The sequence below is a fragment of the Bubalus bubalis genome, chromosome X (genome assembly GCF_019923935.1).
Source record: "Bubalus bubalis isolate 160015118507 breed Murrah chromosome X, NDDB_SH_1, whole genome shotgun sequence".
Classification (NCBI taxonomy): Eukaryota; Metazoa; Chordata; class Mammalia; order Artiodactyla; family Bovidae; genus Bubalus; species Bubalus bubalis.
Window position 1 is genome coordinate 89,052,205 of NC_059181.1, and position 15,611 is coordinate 89,067,815.

The following is a 15,611-nucleotide window of genomic DNA, read 5'->3' on the forward strand; positions in this document are numbered from 1 at the left end:
GGTGGGAAATATTGAGGGTAGGAGGAGAAGGGGGTGACAGAGGATGAAATGGTTGGATGGCATCATCAACTCAATGGAAATGAGTTTGAGCAAACTCCAGGAGATACTGAAGGACTGGGAAGACTAGAGTGCTGCCATTCATGGGTTTGCAGAGTCAGATGGACCTGAGCGACTGAACAACAATAATGAATCCCAGTGATCCAACCATACAAAACTGCTGGGTATTCCCTGAGTGTGCCCTACACTTCCCTTTATTCTTATTTTTTTCTCTTAATGAAATTTCATTTCTCCCATTTCTTCCCTCACCAAATGATTGTTGTTGTGTTTTTGTGGTTGTTTACTCATTGGAAGGACTGGTGCTGAAGCTCCAATATTTGGCCATCTGATATGAACAGCTGACTCATTGGAAAAGACTCTGATACTGGGAAAGATTGAAGGCAGAATGAGAAGAGGGTGAGAGAGGATGAGATGGTTGGATGGCATCACCAATTCAATGGACATCAAACTTGGGCAAACTCTGGGAGATGGTGAGGGCCAGGGAGGCCTGGTGTGCTGCAGTCCATGGGGTCACAAAGAGGTGGACACGACTTGACAACTGAACAACAGACAGATGATACTGATGAAACTATTTGCAGGGCAGCAGGAGAGACACAGACATAGAGAACAGACTTGTGGGCACAGTAGGGGAAGAAGAGGGTGGGATGAATTGAGAGAGTAGCATGAAAACCTATACAGTACTGTATGTAAAGTAGTCACTGGGAATTTGCTGTATGACGCAGGGAGTTTAAACCAGTGCTCTGTGACAACATAGAGGGTGGGATGGGGTGGGAGGTGGGAGGGAAGTTCAGGAGGGAGGGGACATATGTATACCTATGGCTGATTCATGTTGATGTATGCCAGAAACCAACACAATATTGTAAAGCAATTTTCCTGCAGTTAAAAATAAATTAAAAAAAGGATAATACATTAAATACTCATAACCTACCCAACATCATTGCTTTTAGACAAACCTGCCCTAAAGGTGCTCAGAACACTTATATTTATTAGCCTGGAGGTGTGAAAATCACTCAGTTGTGTCTGCCTATTTGCGACCCCATGGACTATGCAGTCCATGGAATTCTCCAGGCCAGAATACTAGAGTGAGTAGCTGTTCCCTTCTTCAGGGGATCTTCCAAACCCAGGGATTGAACTCAAGTCTCCAATATTGCAGGCAGATTCTTTACAAGCTGAGCCACCAAAGAAGCCCAAGAATACAGAAGTGGATAGCCTATCCCTTCTCCAGTGGTCCTTCCCAACCCCAGAATTGGACCCAGGTCTCCTGCATTGCAGATGGATTCCTCACCAGCTGAGCTACCAGGGAAGCTCATTTATTACCCTACATCTGGGCAAAATCATCTAACACAAAACCTCTTATAATAAAATGTTCAATATCTTATGTAATTTACTGAGAACTGTACAGAAAGTGAAAAACAGAATGGCTGAACGGGTATAGAATGATTGGAAGTGTATCAGTGTCAGGTGTTTGCTTTGTGATCACTCAGTTGACTGGGAGCGGAAGCTCTCTGCTGCTGCCCAGCATCATGAAAGAGTATCCTACCACATATCGCTGGCCAGGGGAAACATCAAAATTCAAAAGCTTGTAGTTGTGTATTTTTCCTCCAGCAGGGTTTATCTGTGTGAGTACAGGCTCACTGAGGTGTGTCTGGACTTTTCTAGAATTATGATTTTGCCAGGGAAACAGTACAAAGTGAGAGAGGGGCAGGAGAGTGGAGGGTATATGTCAGTGAGTGATTATAAGGACTGAGCATGACACTTGATCTAGGGAAGGAGTGGACAGAAAACAGTAATGGAGAGAGAGATGGTGAAATCTGGTAAGACCAATGAACTACAGATTCTGGTGAGGTTAAAGGATAGTGGGGTCTGCGTACCAAAGGGAATGAACTGGAAAAAGTGGAGGTGTATCAGAATGATCATTCTTGAGTTCACCAGGAATTAAGACAGGATAATTACTGTTGGGAGTGACATAGTGCAGTAGCTAAAACCTTTGAGAAATAAAGGAGAGGAGAACTGAAGTTTGCTTGATGATGACAATGCAGGCTAGTTGGTGACATAAGCTGTGGGATGTGTGAGAGGAATGCTTTAAAGGCAGCAATGAGAAACATTAACGTTTCTCATAATAACTAAAGTTTTTAACACCCAGTTACTGGGGTGAGGCCTTAAGTAGAAAAGAGATAATGGACTCAGGCCAGCAAGGCTAAAGCGGTGGGAGGGGCGAGGAGGTGGGTCTAGGATTCCTTGGCCAATCGAAGAGAACTGGGGCGGAGCCTGACACGCACCATATAACTGAGGGGTTCCACGCAGGAAGGCTAACCTCGTCCAGAGTGCTAAGCGGTGTCGGTGCGGCCCTCTACCTTTCTCTGGTCGTCAAGCCTTCTGGTGAGGATGTGCGGCCCCTCTGGAGCCTGAGGACTATGGGGACAGGAGGGCGTGGCGGCCGTGGGGCTGGCGAATCGGGCCTGCAGGAATTGGAGGGGCGGACATTAGAACAGGCGATTGTAGCGGCGCCTCCTGGGGAGTCCACGCCTTTGTCTTCGCAGCGCCGCCTTCTGAGCGGGATTCGGATCCTTCCAGGGATTGTCCCTGGCAGGTCCGAGGCGGGAGCCCCAGGAGCGGCTGTCCACTGCGGCTGTAGGTCCGAGGCTGAGGGGGCGAGGAGTTTGGGACTCGGAATGGGCTCTCTGGGACTGGCCCTTTGCTCCCTCCCTTCCTGTGACTGCTAGGTTGGACTGGGCTCCCAACAATGATAATAGTTATTTAAAAATGTAAGCAAATTGCTGCTAACAACGTGGCTTGTGCACCCAGCCCTGTTATTTTTTATTTAAAGTCCCCTTCTCCCCACCTCTGGAGATTGGCAGCTGATCGCTTGTCCAGGAGGGTCCTAGGGTGAAACCGACGGAGGGGAGGCATATTCGGGACGTCTGGCTGCTTGGGGGCCTCTCCATTCTCGCCTGAGCACTAGAAGTGTCTTATTCCACCGGGGTGAGACCATACACGCACGGGAGAGCTCTGCTTTCTGGGTTCAGAGGTCTCCTATTGTTTTCTCTGGACAAACCCAGAATGATCACTGGGTACCTCACCTTCTAGCTTCGTCTCCTTCTCTCTCCTCTTGAGGAGAAAACATGGTGAAAAAAAAAAATCAGCTCTGTTTGGTTTACCCCATTCTGCGGCATTTCCTGGTTTGATCATAATTAGCCGTTCCATCTTACAGCACTTACAAACCCGTCCCACAAGGGGCTATTGTGAGACATGTAATTAGTTTTGACTGGATTTAATCCCTCCTCTTATTGTAGCCCCTTAGTCTCTTGTCTTTAGGCAGATGAAATAGAAAGAAACTAGTCCAATTGATGCTACTTTTGTGTGCTAGTCCCTAACCCCCCAAGAAAAATGCCCCCCTTTCAAAGTAATTGAATACAAAGTGAAGGTACTCAAATAGTGCTATCTCCTGTTACAAATTCATTAGTTGGTTAAACCCAGTCCTTATTTTTTCTTCTGTCCCTATCTGTACATGTCTTTCTATCACCTCCATTTTACCTTCGCTGTGATTTTAAGAGTCAGACATATTGGCTCCTGGCTTCTAAAACATCTTGGTTACTAGTGCGCTTGATCCAATGGCAATTACTGTCTTCAGAAATGGGATAATAATGCGGAATAAAATTCTAATAAAAACATGACTCTTCTAAGATCTGTTGCTGTTTGCCTTTTGAAAATCAGCAGGTACAATACATATTGACATTAAATGTGAGAATTTTGGCTCTTACTCCTTAGTATGACAATCGTTCTACCAGGTAAGTTTTTTTAGGTTTTTTTTTTTGTTTTTTTTTTTTTTTTCAGTCTTTTTGTCAAGATGAGTGATAAGCCAGACTTGTCTGAAGTGGAGAAGTTTGACAGATCCAAACTGAAGAAAACTAATACTAAAGAAAAAAACACTCTTCCCTCAAAGGAAAGTAAGTCATGGGGACTTTCTATTTGAGACAAACAATGGTGAAAATTAATAGGTTTGATAAATGCATGATTCTAGTAAATTTTGCTACAAAGTAAACAATAGGGTACCAATTATTTAATGTAATATTGCTTTAGTCGTTCAGTCGTGATTGACTCTTTGTAACCCCATGCACTGTAGCTCAATAGGCTTCCCTATCTGTGGACTTCTCCAGGCAACAATACTGGAGTGGGTATCTTCCCAACCCAGGGACCAAACCCATGCTTACTGCACTGCAGATGGATTCTTTACCTTCTAAGCCACCAGGGAAGCCCAATGTAAAATTAGAAAATAGCAAATTGTTGCCTTTTTACGTTGCTTATATAAGTAGTCCTTGCATAATTGGCCTTAGTAGTATTGAGGGAATACAAAAATTGATTTTTATTGGGACATTATTAAAAACCACATTAAGACCAATCTTAGAATATTGGACATAACATTAGAAATATAAGAGTTTTGTCCAATTTTGGCTATTTGTCATTTTTCTGTGTCTGGTGTTTTAGGACTTTTATCTCATTCCTAATGAGCCATGCAAACTATGGCTTTGGCCTTCTCTACCTGATGACAGGATGAGGTGAGATGATCAGTTTAGATATTGGGAATACTCACGTTTCCCAGGGATCAAGGGATCAATTTGGCCCTCCCCACTTGCATGCTGCTGGAGAAACTCCAAGCCAACGGAAACATTTTGTCATGTATCATTATGTAAAAGTTCCAAAGGTAGTCAAGATTGTCTGAGAAGGCATACCTTCCTAATCATATAGTGATAGACAAATCTGAAGAAAATGCTTCGCTTGCCACTCAGTCTCAGAGTAATCTATGGAAAAAATGGCAACAACATATATCTACCTCTCAAATGGGGAAAAAGAAACCTAAAGTTGAGTCTAACAAATGTTTGGTTCATTACTTTGCACACACACACACACACACACCTGACTGGGGATTTGTGGTTAGTGCCTTGCATTCTAAATTTAAAGAAGGTATGGCAGCCTCCTTGGTGGCTCAGATAGTAAAGAATCTGTCTGCAATGAGGGAGACTCAGGTTCAGTCCCTTACTTGGGAAGATCCCCTGGAGAAGGAAATGGCAATCCACTCCAGTATTCTTGCCTGGGAAATCCCATGGACGGAGGAGCCTGGAGAGCTACAGGTCATGGAATTGCAGAGTTGAACACCACTGAGCGACTAACACTTTCTTTCTTATGGCAGCCTCTGACGATTTGGCAAAGAGCTCTTTTGGAAGAAATTGAGCTTAATCTTAGGAAAATAGCCTCATAATAATTTTTGTGTGTGTGTTTTTTTTTTACCCAGCTATCCAGCAGGAGAAAGAGTGTGCTCAAACATCATAAAATGGAGACCTCCTTGCAAGAGCAAATTTCAGCATCGCTTGGGTGTCTTGCTTTTGGCAAAACTTTGTAGAGATTTTAGGTGTCTTCTGTTGTCTTCTCACCCATAACCCCTGGCTAAGAGGTCAGGGATAGCCTATGTCCCCTCCCCTCATCTTAAAACTTCCATTGGTGCATAAATTCCACCAGGCAGATGCTGTCAATAATCTCACAATTGATGATCTGTGTGTGTAGTCTTTGCTTCCCCATAGGATAAACTGCTTTTAACTTTCTACAATGATTCTATTGCTTTATTATCCTTAAGTTGCATGGTTTTGCATCTTCTCACAATTTATTTTCATTTCTAATGAAGCAGTAAAATAATAAATATAACCAATATGTTTATCATGGGCTCCTGTGGTTCATTTCTGGTGGTCTTCTAAGGAATGAAAGTATACAAGGGTACTTTTAAGCCAAATAAAATGAGTGTAGGAAAGCTATTTTAGCAGATTTGGCACATGGGAAAGGCCCTCCTCTCTCCAGATCAAGTGGGTCCTGACTTGGGGATTGTGTGGCTGATACACACTGACTTCATTTTGTCAGTTCCATCTTTGTCCACACAGTCCAAACCTCCCCCTCTTTTCACATGATTGAGCTTTAGCCTAATTTACAAGAAGTGAGTCCAAGCCAGATGAGTACCCTATCAACTTTTGCCTTTGCTTTCATCTGATATGAAACCTGCAAGAGTGGTTTTTGCTGACATAGATAGTTAATGGTCATGAGACCCCTGGAGGGAGGAACCCCGATTCCAGTTGGTACACATGTGCTTACCTCTTGGTAGTCAGATTCTACTTTTAGCTTTGGCCCCTTTAAATTCTCTTGTACCCTTTTTGGCAGTCAGTGTGCAGTGCAGCTGCAAATGCCTCTGGATTATCTGTCGACTCTGTCTTTGTGCCTTATGTTAGTTACCCACAGTGAACTTCATAATTGCACTTTATGGCATTGCTCACTTCGTTCTTTTGATCTCAAAGTTCCTTCTCAGTTTGCAGGATATTATTCAATATGTGTGCCTCCCAACAGGAATGCTAAGTGCTTTTCCTAAAAGTTGGAATCATAGAGATAGAGAACCTTGGGAGGTCACGGGGAGTAGCCCCCTTGTCGCACAAATGAGGAAGTGAAAACACAGGGCCTGATTTGACCTTCTAAGGTGTATAAAGGCTGGAATTTTAGATGGGACTCGTCTTGCTTTTTGGAAAGTGCTTTTCAACTAAAGTCAGGGGATATGAAAGGGTAGAGTTGGATGGGAAGGGAGAAGAGACACTTGCTAACACCCGCTTTATTAAGCACATCACACCTTTCATTGGGCCTCAGCTAAGACATCTAATACCTGCTAATGAGCTGCAACACAGAACTTCTGGTCTGGTTTTTGTCCTGAACACAATTCACTGTTTTATGAACCAAGTATTTTTGGTGTTTCTGCTGAGCACAGTTGCTATGAACTGAATTCTGAATTATCTCCCCTCCAAAAAAGTAATATATTGAAGCCCTAACCCCATATCAATAGCCTCAGATGTGCAGATAACACCACCCTTATGGCAGAAAGTGAAGAGGAAGCCTCTCGATGAAAGTGAAAGTGAAAGAGGAGAGTGAAAAAGTTGATTTAAAGCTCAACATTCAGAAAACGAAGATCATGGCATCTGGTCCCATCACTTCATGGGAAATAGATAGGGAAACAGTGGAAACAGTGTCAGACTTTATTTTTTGGGCTCTGAAATCACTGCAGATGGTGACTGCAGCCATGAAATTAAAAGACACTTACTCCTTAGAAGGAAAGTTATGACCAACCTAGATAGCATATTCAAAAGCAGAGACATTACTTTGCCAACAAAGGTCCATCTAGTCAAGGCTATGGTTTTTCCAGTGGTCATGTATGGATGTGAGAGTTGGACTGTGAAGAAAGCTGAGCGCCGAAGAATTGATGCTTTTGAACTGTGGTGTTGGAGAAGACTCTTGAGAGTCCCTTGGACTGCAAGGAGATCCAACCAGTCCATTCTGAAGGAGATCAGCCCTGGGATTTCTTTGGAAGGAATGATGCTAAAGCTGAAACTCCAGTATTTTGGCCACCTCATGAGAAGAGTTGACTCATTGGAAAAGATTCTGATGCTGGGAGGGATTGGGGGCAGGAGGAGAAGGGGACGACAGAGGATGAGACGGCTGGATGGCATCACTGACTCGATGGATATGAGTTTGAGTGAACTCTGGGCGATGGTGATGGACTGGGAGGCCTGGCGTGCTGTGATTCATGGGGTCGCAAAGAGTCGGACATGACTGAGCAACTGAACTGAACTGAACTGAACCCCATGTGTGATTGGATCTGGAGATAGGTTATTTAGGTAATTAATTGAGATGGGAGGCATCATTTGATAGGACTGTGGACATACAGGAAGAGAAAGAGATACCAGATTTTCCCCCTACATGTGAGGACCCAACAAGAAGATGACCACTAGCAAGACAGAAAGAGAGCTTCCATCAGAAACTGACACTGCTAGGTCTTGATTTTGGCACTTACATCTTCAGAACTGTGAGAAAATGAACTTCTGTGGTTTATGATACCTAGTGTACATTATTTTGTTACAGCAAGCCTAGCTGACTAACATAATCAGGAAAGTGAAGTTGCTCAATCGTATCTGACTCTTTGCTACCCCATGGACTGCAGCCTACCAGGCTCCTCCATCCATAGAATTTTCCAAGTAACAGTACTGGAGTGGGTTTCCATTTCCTTCTCCAGAGGATCTTCCCGACCCAGTGATTGAACCCAGGTCCCCCACGTTGCAGGCAGTCGCTTTACCATCTGAGCCACCAGGGAAGCTATCAGGAATACATATAAATAGATGAGTCCAGATGGCTGCCCTAAAGTGATGCATTTATCACCTGAAATTTATAAGAACCAATCACCTATAATCCTACCAATTAGACATGTTAGCATTTAAGTGTCTAAGCATCCAGCCTGTGGCCTATTAACATTCATGTATTTTCTGACTAAAGGTGATTATGCTGTTGCTATTTGCAACCTTGAGTATTATCTTACCACTCCCTTCTAAGAGGTGACATTCTTGAATAATCACTGGGTTTACAGAAATGAAACCTATGGTCTGTCAATAGCATAAATGTTCCTAAGCAAAATGGGTGGTTGGGGGATCACTTCTGCTCAATTATCAATGAGTTGACATAATCACAGGGCTTAGAGTTGTTGTTCAGTTGCTAAATCGAGTCTGATTCCTTGTGACCCCATGGACTATAGCATGGCAGGCTCCTCTGTCCTCTACTGTCTCCTAGGTTTTGCTCAAATTCATGTCCATTGAGTTGGTGATGTTATCTAACCATCTCCATCCTTTGCGACTTCCTTCTCCTTTTGCCTTCAATCTTTCCCAGCTCAGGGTCTTTACCAATGAGTTGGCTCTTTGGGTCAGGTGGCCAAAGTATTGGATCTTCAGCTTCAGCATCAGCTCTTCCAATGACCATTAAGTGTTCATTTCCTTCAGGATTGACTGGTTTGATCTTACAGTCAAAAGGACTCTCAAGAGTTTTCTTCAGCATCACAGTTCGAAATCATCAATTCTTTGGAGCTGAGCCTTCTTTATGGTCCAAATCTAACATCTGTACATGACTACTGGAAAAACTATAGCTTTGACTAGACTGATCTTTGTTGATAAAGTGAGGTTTCTGCTTTTTAATGCACTGTATAGGTTTGTCAAATCTTTTCTTCCAAGGAGCATGCATCTTTTAATTTCATGGCTGTAGTCACTGTCCACAGTGATTTTGGAGCCCAAGAAAATAAAGTCTGTCACTGTTTCCATTGTTTTCCCATCTATTTGCCATAAAGTGATGGGATCAGATGCCATGATCTTAGTTTTTGAATGTTGAGTTTTAAGCCAGCTTTTTCAGTCTCCTCTTTCACCTTCATCAAGAGGATATTTAGTTCCTCCTCATTTTCAGCCATTAGAGTAGTGTCACCTGCATATCTGAGGTTATTGATACTCCTCCCAGCAGTCTTGATCCCAGTTTGTGATTCATCCAGCCTGGCATTTTGCATGATGTAATCTGCATAGAAGTTAAAAAAGCAAGGTGACAATATACAGACTTGACCTCTTGTTTTCCCAATTTTGAACCAGTCCATTGTTCCATGTCCAGTTCTAACTGTTGCTTCTTCAACCTGCATACAGGTTTCTCAGGAGGCAGTTAAGATGGTCTGATATTCCCAATACTTTAAGGATTTTCCACAGTTGGTTATGATCCACACAGTCAAAGGCTTTAGCATAGTCAATGAAGCATAAGTAGAAGCTTTTTTTTTTTTTTTAATCCCCTTGGTTTTTCTATCTTCCAGGTGGCTCAGACAGTAAAAAATCTGCCTGCAATGTGGGAAATTTGGGTTCAATCCCAGTATCAGAAAGATCCCCTGGAGGAGGAAATGGAGACCCACTCCAATATTCTTGCCTGGAAACTCCTGTGCATAGAGGAGCCTGGCAGACTACAGTCCTTGGGGTCACAAAGAGTCAGACACAACTGAGCAAACTAACTGAGCGACTTTCACTTTTGCTTTTTCTATGATCCGATGGATGTTGGCTATTTGATCTCTGATTCCTCTGCCTTTTCTAAATCCAGCTTGTACACCTGGAAGTTCTCAGTTCATGTAATTTTGAAGCCTAGCTTGAAGAATTTTGAGCATTACCTTGGTGGCATGTGAAATGAGCACAATTGTGTGGTAGTTTGAACATTCTTTGGCATTGCTCTTCTTTGGGATTGGAATGAAAACTGACCTTTTCCAGTCCTTTGGCCACTGCTGAGTTGGCCCAATTTTCTGGCATATTGAGTGCAACACTTTCACTTCACCATCTTTTAGGATTTGAAATAGCTCAGTTGGAATTCCATCACCTCTGCTAGCTTTGTTTGTAGTAATGCTTCCTAAGGCCCTCTTGATTTCACACTCCAGGTTTTCTGGCTCTAGGTAAGTGATCACACCATCGTGGTTATCTGGGTCATGAAAACCTTTTTTTTTCTGTACAGTTCCTCTGTGTATTCTTGCCTCCTCTTGTGAATATCTTCTGCTTCTGTTAGGTCCATACCATATACCATTTCTGTCCTTTATTGTACCCATCTTTGCATGAAATATTCCGTTGATATCTCTAATTTTCTTGAAGAGATCTCTAGTCTTTCCCATTCTATTGTTTTCCTCAATTTCTTTGCGTTGATCACTGAGGAAGTCTTTCTTATCTCTCCTTGTTATTCTTTGGAACTCTGCATTCAAATGCGTATATCTTTATTTTTCTCCTTTGCCTTTCACTTCTATTCTTTTCCTTCTTGCGTTTTGCCCTCTTGTACTTTTTTTTTGCCCTCTTTCATTTCTTTTCTGTGGGGACGGTTTTGGTCCACACTTCCTATATGATGTTATGAATCTCCATCCATAATAATTCAGGCACTCTGTCTACCAGATCTACTCCCTTAATTCTATTTGTCACTTTTGCTGTATTAATTGTAAGGGATTTGATTTAGGTCGTACCTGAATGGTCTAGTGGTTTTCCCTACTTTCTTCAATTTAGGTCTGATTTTTGGAATAAGGAGCTCATGATCTGAGCCACAGTCAGATCCTGGTGTTTTGGATGACTGTAGAGAGTTTCTCAATCTTCAGCAGTAAAAATATAATAAAACTGATTTTGGTATTGACCATCTGGTGATATCCATGCTTAGAGTTGTCTCTTGTGTTGTTGGAAGAGAGTGTTTTCTATGATCAGTGCATTCTCTTGGCAAAAGTCTGTTAGCCTTTGCCCTGCTCATTTTGTACTCCAAGGCCAAACTTGCCTTTTACTCCCAATATCTCTTGACTTCCTACTTTTGCACTGCAGTTCCCTATGATGAAAAGGACATCTTTTTTTTGGTGTTAGTTGTAAAAGGTCTTGTATGTCATTACAGAACCATTCAACGTCATCTTCTTTGGAGTTAGTGGTTGGGGCATAGACTGGGATGACTGTGGTGTTGAATGGTTTCCTTTGAAAATGATTCAAGATCACTCTGTTGCTTTTGAAATTGCACACAAATATTGCATTTCAGCTTGAACATCTGGAAGTTTACAGTTCATGTACTGTTGAAGCCTGGCTTGGAGAATTTTGAGCATTATTTTGCTAGTGTGTGAGATGTGTGCAATTGTGCGATAGTGTGAACATTACTTGGCATTGCCCTTCTTTGGGATTGGAATGAAAACTGACCTTTTCCAGTCCTGTGGCCACTGCTGAGTTTTCAAGATTTTCTGGCATATTGAGTGAAGCACTTTAACAGCATCATCTTTTAGAATTTGAAATAGTTCAACTGGAATTCCATCATCTCCACTAGCTTTGTTCATAGTGATGATTCCTAAGGCCCACTTTACTTCACATTCCAGGATGTCTGGCTCTAGGTGAGTGATCACACCATCTTGGTTATCTGGGTCATGAAGATCTTTTTTGTGTACTTTTTTCTGTGTACTTTTGCCATCTCTTCTTAATATCTTCTGCTTCTATTAGATCCATACCATTTCTGTCCTTTATTGTGCCATCTTTGCATGAAATATTCCCTTGATATCTCCAATTTTCTTGAAGAGATCTCTAGTCTTTCCCATTCTGTTGTTTTCCTCTATTTCTTGCATTGTTCACTTAGGAAGGCTTTCATATCTTATATATCTTATCATACATATTATGTATGAATTCCTGTAAAGTAACTAGGATGTTTTATTGTACTAGGTGTGTTTTCCATTTAGTGAATCCAATAATCAAATACATGCATTAATAAACCAGTGTTACAATTGCACCATATGGGCCATGAAGACAGAAGTGCAAGGGTGAGTGACACACATGACCTCTAGGAAGGAGGGAGGGAGGGAAAATGGGGTTTGATGGTAATGACCTGGAGGGGAAATGAGAATATGTAATTATTCACTTTAGAGGGTTACTGAGGAAAACAGTAATCATGATCTAACAGTGTTAAACAGTGATTTTTTAAACATGATTACTAAACAGTAATCATGATCTAACAGTGTTAGCTACTGAAAATACAAATTAGAGCAAGGGCTTTATTCCCACCCTTGGAAAATAGTTTTAATTCGACAAGCATACCCCATTCAAACATTTTTCAACATTGTAAAATGTGAGCATAAACCAAAACACATTGCAGAAATAGCTGAATTTGAAAGTTCAAGAAGCAATTCCTGTTTCATCCTTTCTGGTGATCTCTAGGGTCATTATCATTTTTGTAAATGTTTTATTTACCTCTTTTATTATCTAACTATCTAAGAGATAGGGTACAGTAATCCAGAAGTTTTATGTGGGAAATGAAAAAAAAGTAAAATGAAGAAACTGATAAGAAAAGTCAAAGTTACCACAATCAAACTTCTTTCAACATACCCCATATTCAAAATTATCTAATATACATAAATGAGAAACCAACAATAGTACAAAAATATCAGTTTACTTCTCCAGATCCCTGAATTATGAAGTTATTATTCCTATTTGTTCAGACTTACCCAATTCTAATTTTTCACCTTCGATTTCTTATGACATTTAAAAGAAAAAATTTTGTGACCTACAATTATGTATCATAGGATAACAGGAGTGCCCAATGAGAGTAGCTTAAGCACCAGTGTCTAGTGGAACAGCCAATGAGGGTCCTGCAGCCTGTGAGCCACAGGCATTGTCTCAAATGTGTGGGGAGCTGACCTGAGATAAACCTGGATGTGCTTCCTTGAAGCTTCTTTCAAAAATGGTTATTTGATGATATGAATCCATAGCTGGAAGAGGGACATCTCTCTTGACCTTTGCATTAAGCTAAGAGAAAGATGGTGAGCAGCCAAAAAAAAAAAAAAAAAAAAAAAACAAACGTAAGATGACCTTGTCTTTGCATTGTTTCAATATTAATATTAACGGTATTGTTAATATAATCTAATTTCCATTGTGTTTTCCTCTTAGCCTGTTGGCTTTTTGTGTTTCTGTAAGTTATTATTTAACTCAAAGGCAGGTGGTGATTTTCCCATTACTTTTAATTGATTTGTAACCTCCCATTTCTATGGGAGCTCATCCTAAAAAGTATAAAACCCCTTTGTAGACACCAAAGACATACAGGATTTTACCTTCAGTGGAGACCTGTATGAGCCAGAGTAGGATACTACAGGGAGCTTTTCAGAATAGAGCAGGCATAAAGGGGGCAATGCCTGAGCAAAGATTGTGCATAAAGTTCTGGTATTTCCAGAGCAGTTTGGAATCAGTCTGGTAGCTCATCATATTCACGAGCTCTGACTGAGGACCAATGAGCCCATTAATAGTATCATTACACATTACTGTAACCGAGCAGGACACTATGTGGCCTTCCTGGGACAGACCCCATCCCCATATGTCTTCCACTTGCCTCTTGTTTGCAGAAAAAGTTTAGCATGCTATATCTTCCCTGAATTCCAAAGAGTAAAGCTTAATCAGAGAAGTCAGAGAGTACAGAGGCAAAGGAAAACACTCAAGCAAGACAAAATAATAATAGTTTGGCCATTACCTGAAATCAAGGACCTTCAGTTTCTCCTGAAGGGCTATAGATAATATTCTAAGCCATATACTTTGAGCTGTTTTGCAAATACTAAAACCCTCATCAGGTGAAAGAAGTTAACTCTATGCTGACCACAAGCATGTAGACCCCAAACCGGTTGGAACTAGAAAGTTGATTACACTTCATCACCAACGAATCAGAAGAATGTCCATGAGCTGGTCACGCACCCCGCAACCCTTTCCCTCACTCTGTCTTTAAAAACCCTTCCCTGAAAGCCACTATAGAGTTCAGATCTTTTGAGTATTAGCTGTCCATGCTCCTTGCTTGATGCTTGCCATAAACGGTGGACTTCCCTTTGCCACAACCTGGTGTCAGTAGATTGGCTTTACTATGTGCAGTATTGCAGACCCAAGTTTGGTTGGTAACAATTTTGGTAACCCAGATTGGACAGCAACCCTGAGTGTGCATCTCATCCATGGCACATCAACATCTGTTCAATGACAAGCCCTTGGGGCTGCCTCACAGACAAAGGTACTCAAGCAGCTGCTGGACAGGATCCAAAAGCAGCCTAGATCTAGATTCCACCTTCTGTTGGATGGAGCCCTTTCCCGATAGAGCTGGCTGCAAGCTCTAGTGTAACCAAAACCTAATGCTGGTTCACTGGTGAGTGGGGCTGGGTCCTGGCACAGCTGGCTGAGGAGTCCAAGGTATCTCAGAGCTGGTGCTGACCTGCTGGTGGGTGGGACTGAGGCCCAGGCTGTCCTAGGGCTACTAGCAGCTCCATGGTGGGCAGAGCTGGGTCCTGGGGCTCTGGCTGCAGGACCCTGGGTGTCCCAGGTCTAGTGCCTGTGCTCTCATGTGTGGGACAGATCCTAGGCACTGTGGTGGACAGGCTTGTGTCCAGTGGCACCTGTGGGCTCAGGGCATCAAAAGTCATACTGACTGCTGGTGGATGGGCCTGTGTCTCTGCCTGGCTAGTTACCTGATGTGAGACATTCAATCCTGGTGCCTATAGGCTGGTGGTCAGGAGCAAAGCTCAGCCCTGAGGCTTATATGCTAGGGGGAAGATGTCAGAATGACACTTGCCAGCACCAGTGACCATGTGGTAGAAAAAGTTTTCCAAAATGGCTATCACAATATCTATGTTCCCAGAATTAGTTACAGTTTTCTCCTACCTCTCCAGGATACACTCCAAGGTCAGTCAGTTCAGTCACTCAGTCATGTCTGACTCTTTGTGACCCCATGGATTGCAGCATGCCAGGTTTTTCTGTCCATCACCAACTCCCCTGTCTTGCTCAAACTCATGTCCATTGAGTCGGTGATGCCATCCAACCATCTCATCCTCTATCATCCCCTTCTCCTTCTGCCTTCAATTTTCCCCAGAATCAGGGTCTTTCCCAGTGAGTCAGTTCTTCACATAAGGTGGCCAAAATATTGAAGCTTCAGCTTTAGCATCAGTCCTTCCAATGAATATTCAGGACTGATTTCCTTTAGGATTGATTGGTTTAATCTCCTTGCAGTCCAAGGGACTCTCAAGGGTCTTCTCCATCATCACAGTTCAAAAGCACCAATTCTTCGGTGCTCAGCTTTCTTTATAGTCCAACTCTCAGATCCATACATGACTACTGGAAAGACCATAGTTTGACTAGATGGATATTTGTTGGCAAAGCAATGTCTCTGCTTTTTAATATGTT

The 15,611-nt window shown here is 42.3% G+C and overlaps 1 protein-coding gene across 1 annotated transcript; it reads left to right on the plus strand.

The window, feature by feature from the left end:
* The first annotated feature begins 2,313 nt into the window (after positions 1-2,313).
* On the plus strand, positions 2,314-5,766 carry TMSB15B (thymosin beta 15B). The gene is made up of 3 exons (XM_006073333.3): positions 2,314-2,436; positions 3,892-4,004; positions 5,348-5,766. The coding sequence occupies exons 2-3, from the start codon at positions 3,905-3,907 to the stop codon at positions 5,383-5,385; spliced, it is 138 nt and encodes a 45-aa protein (XP_006073395.1). The 5' UTR covers positions 2,314-2,436; positions 3,892-3,904; the 3' UTR covers positions 5,386-5,766.
* Positions 5,767-15,611: the final 9,845 nt, after the last annotated feature.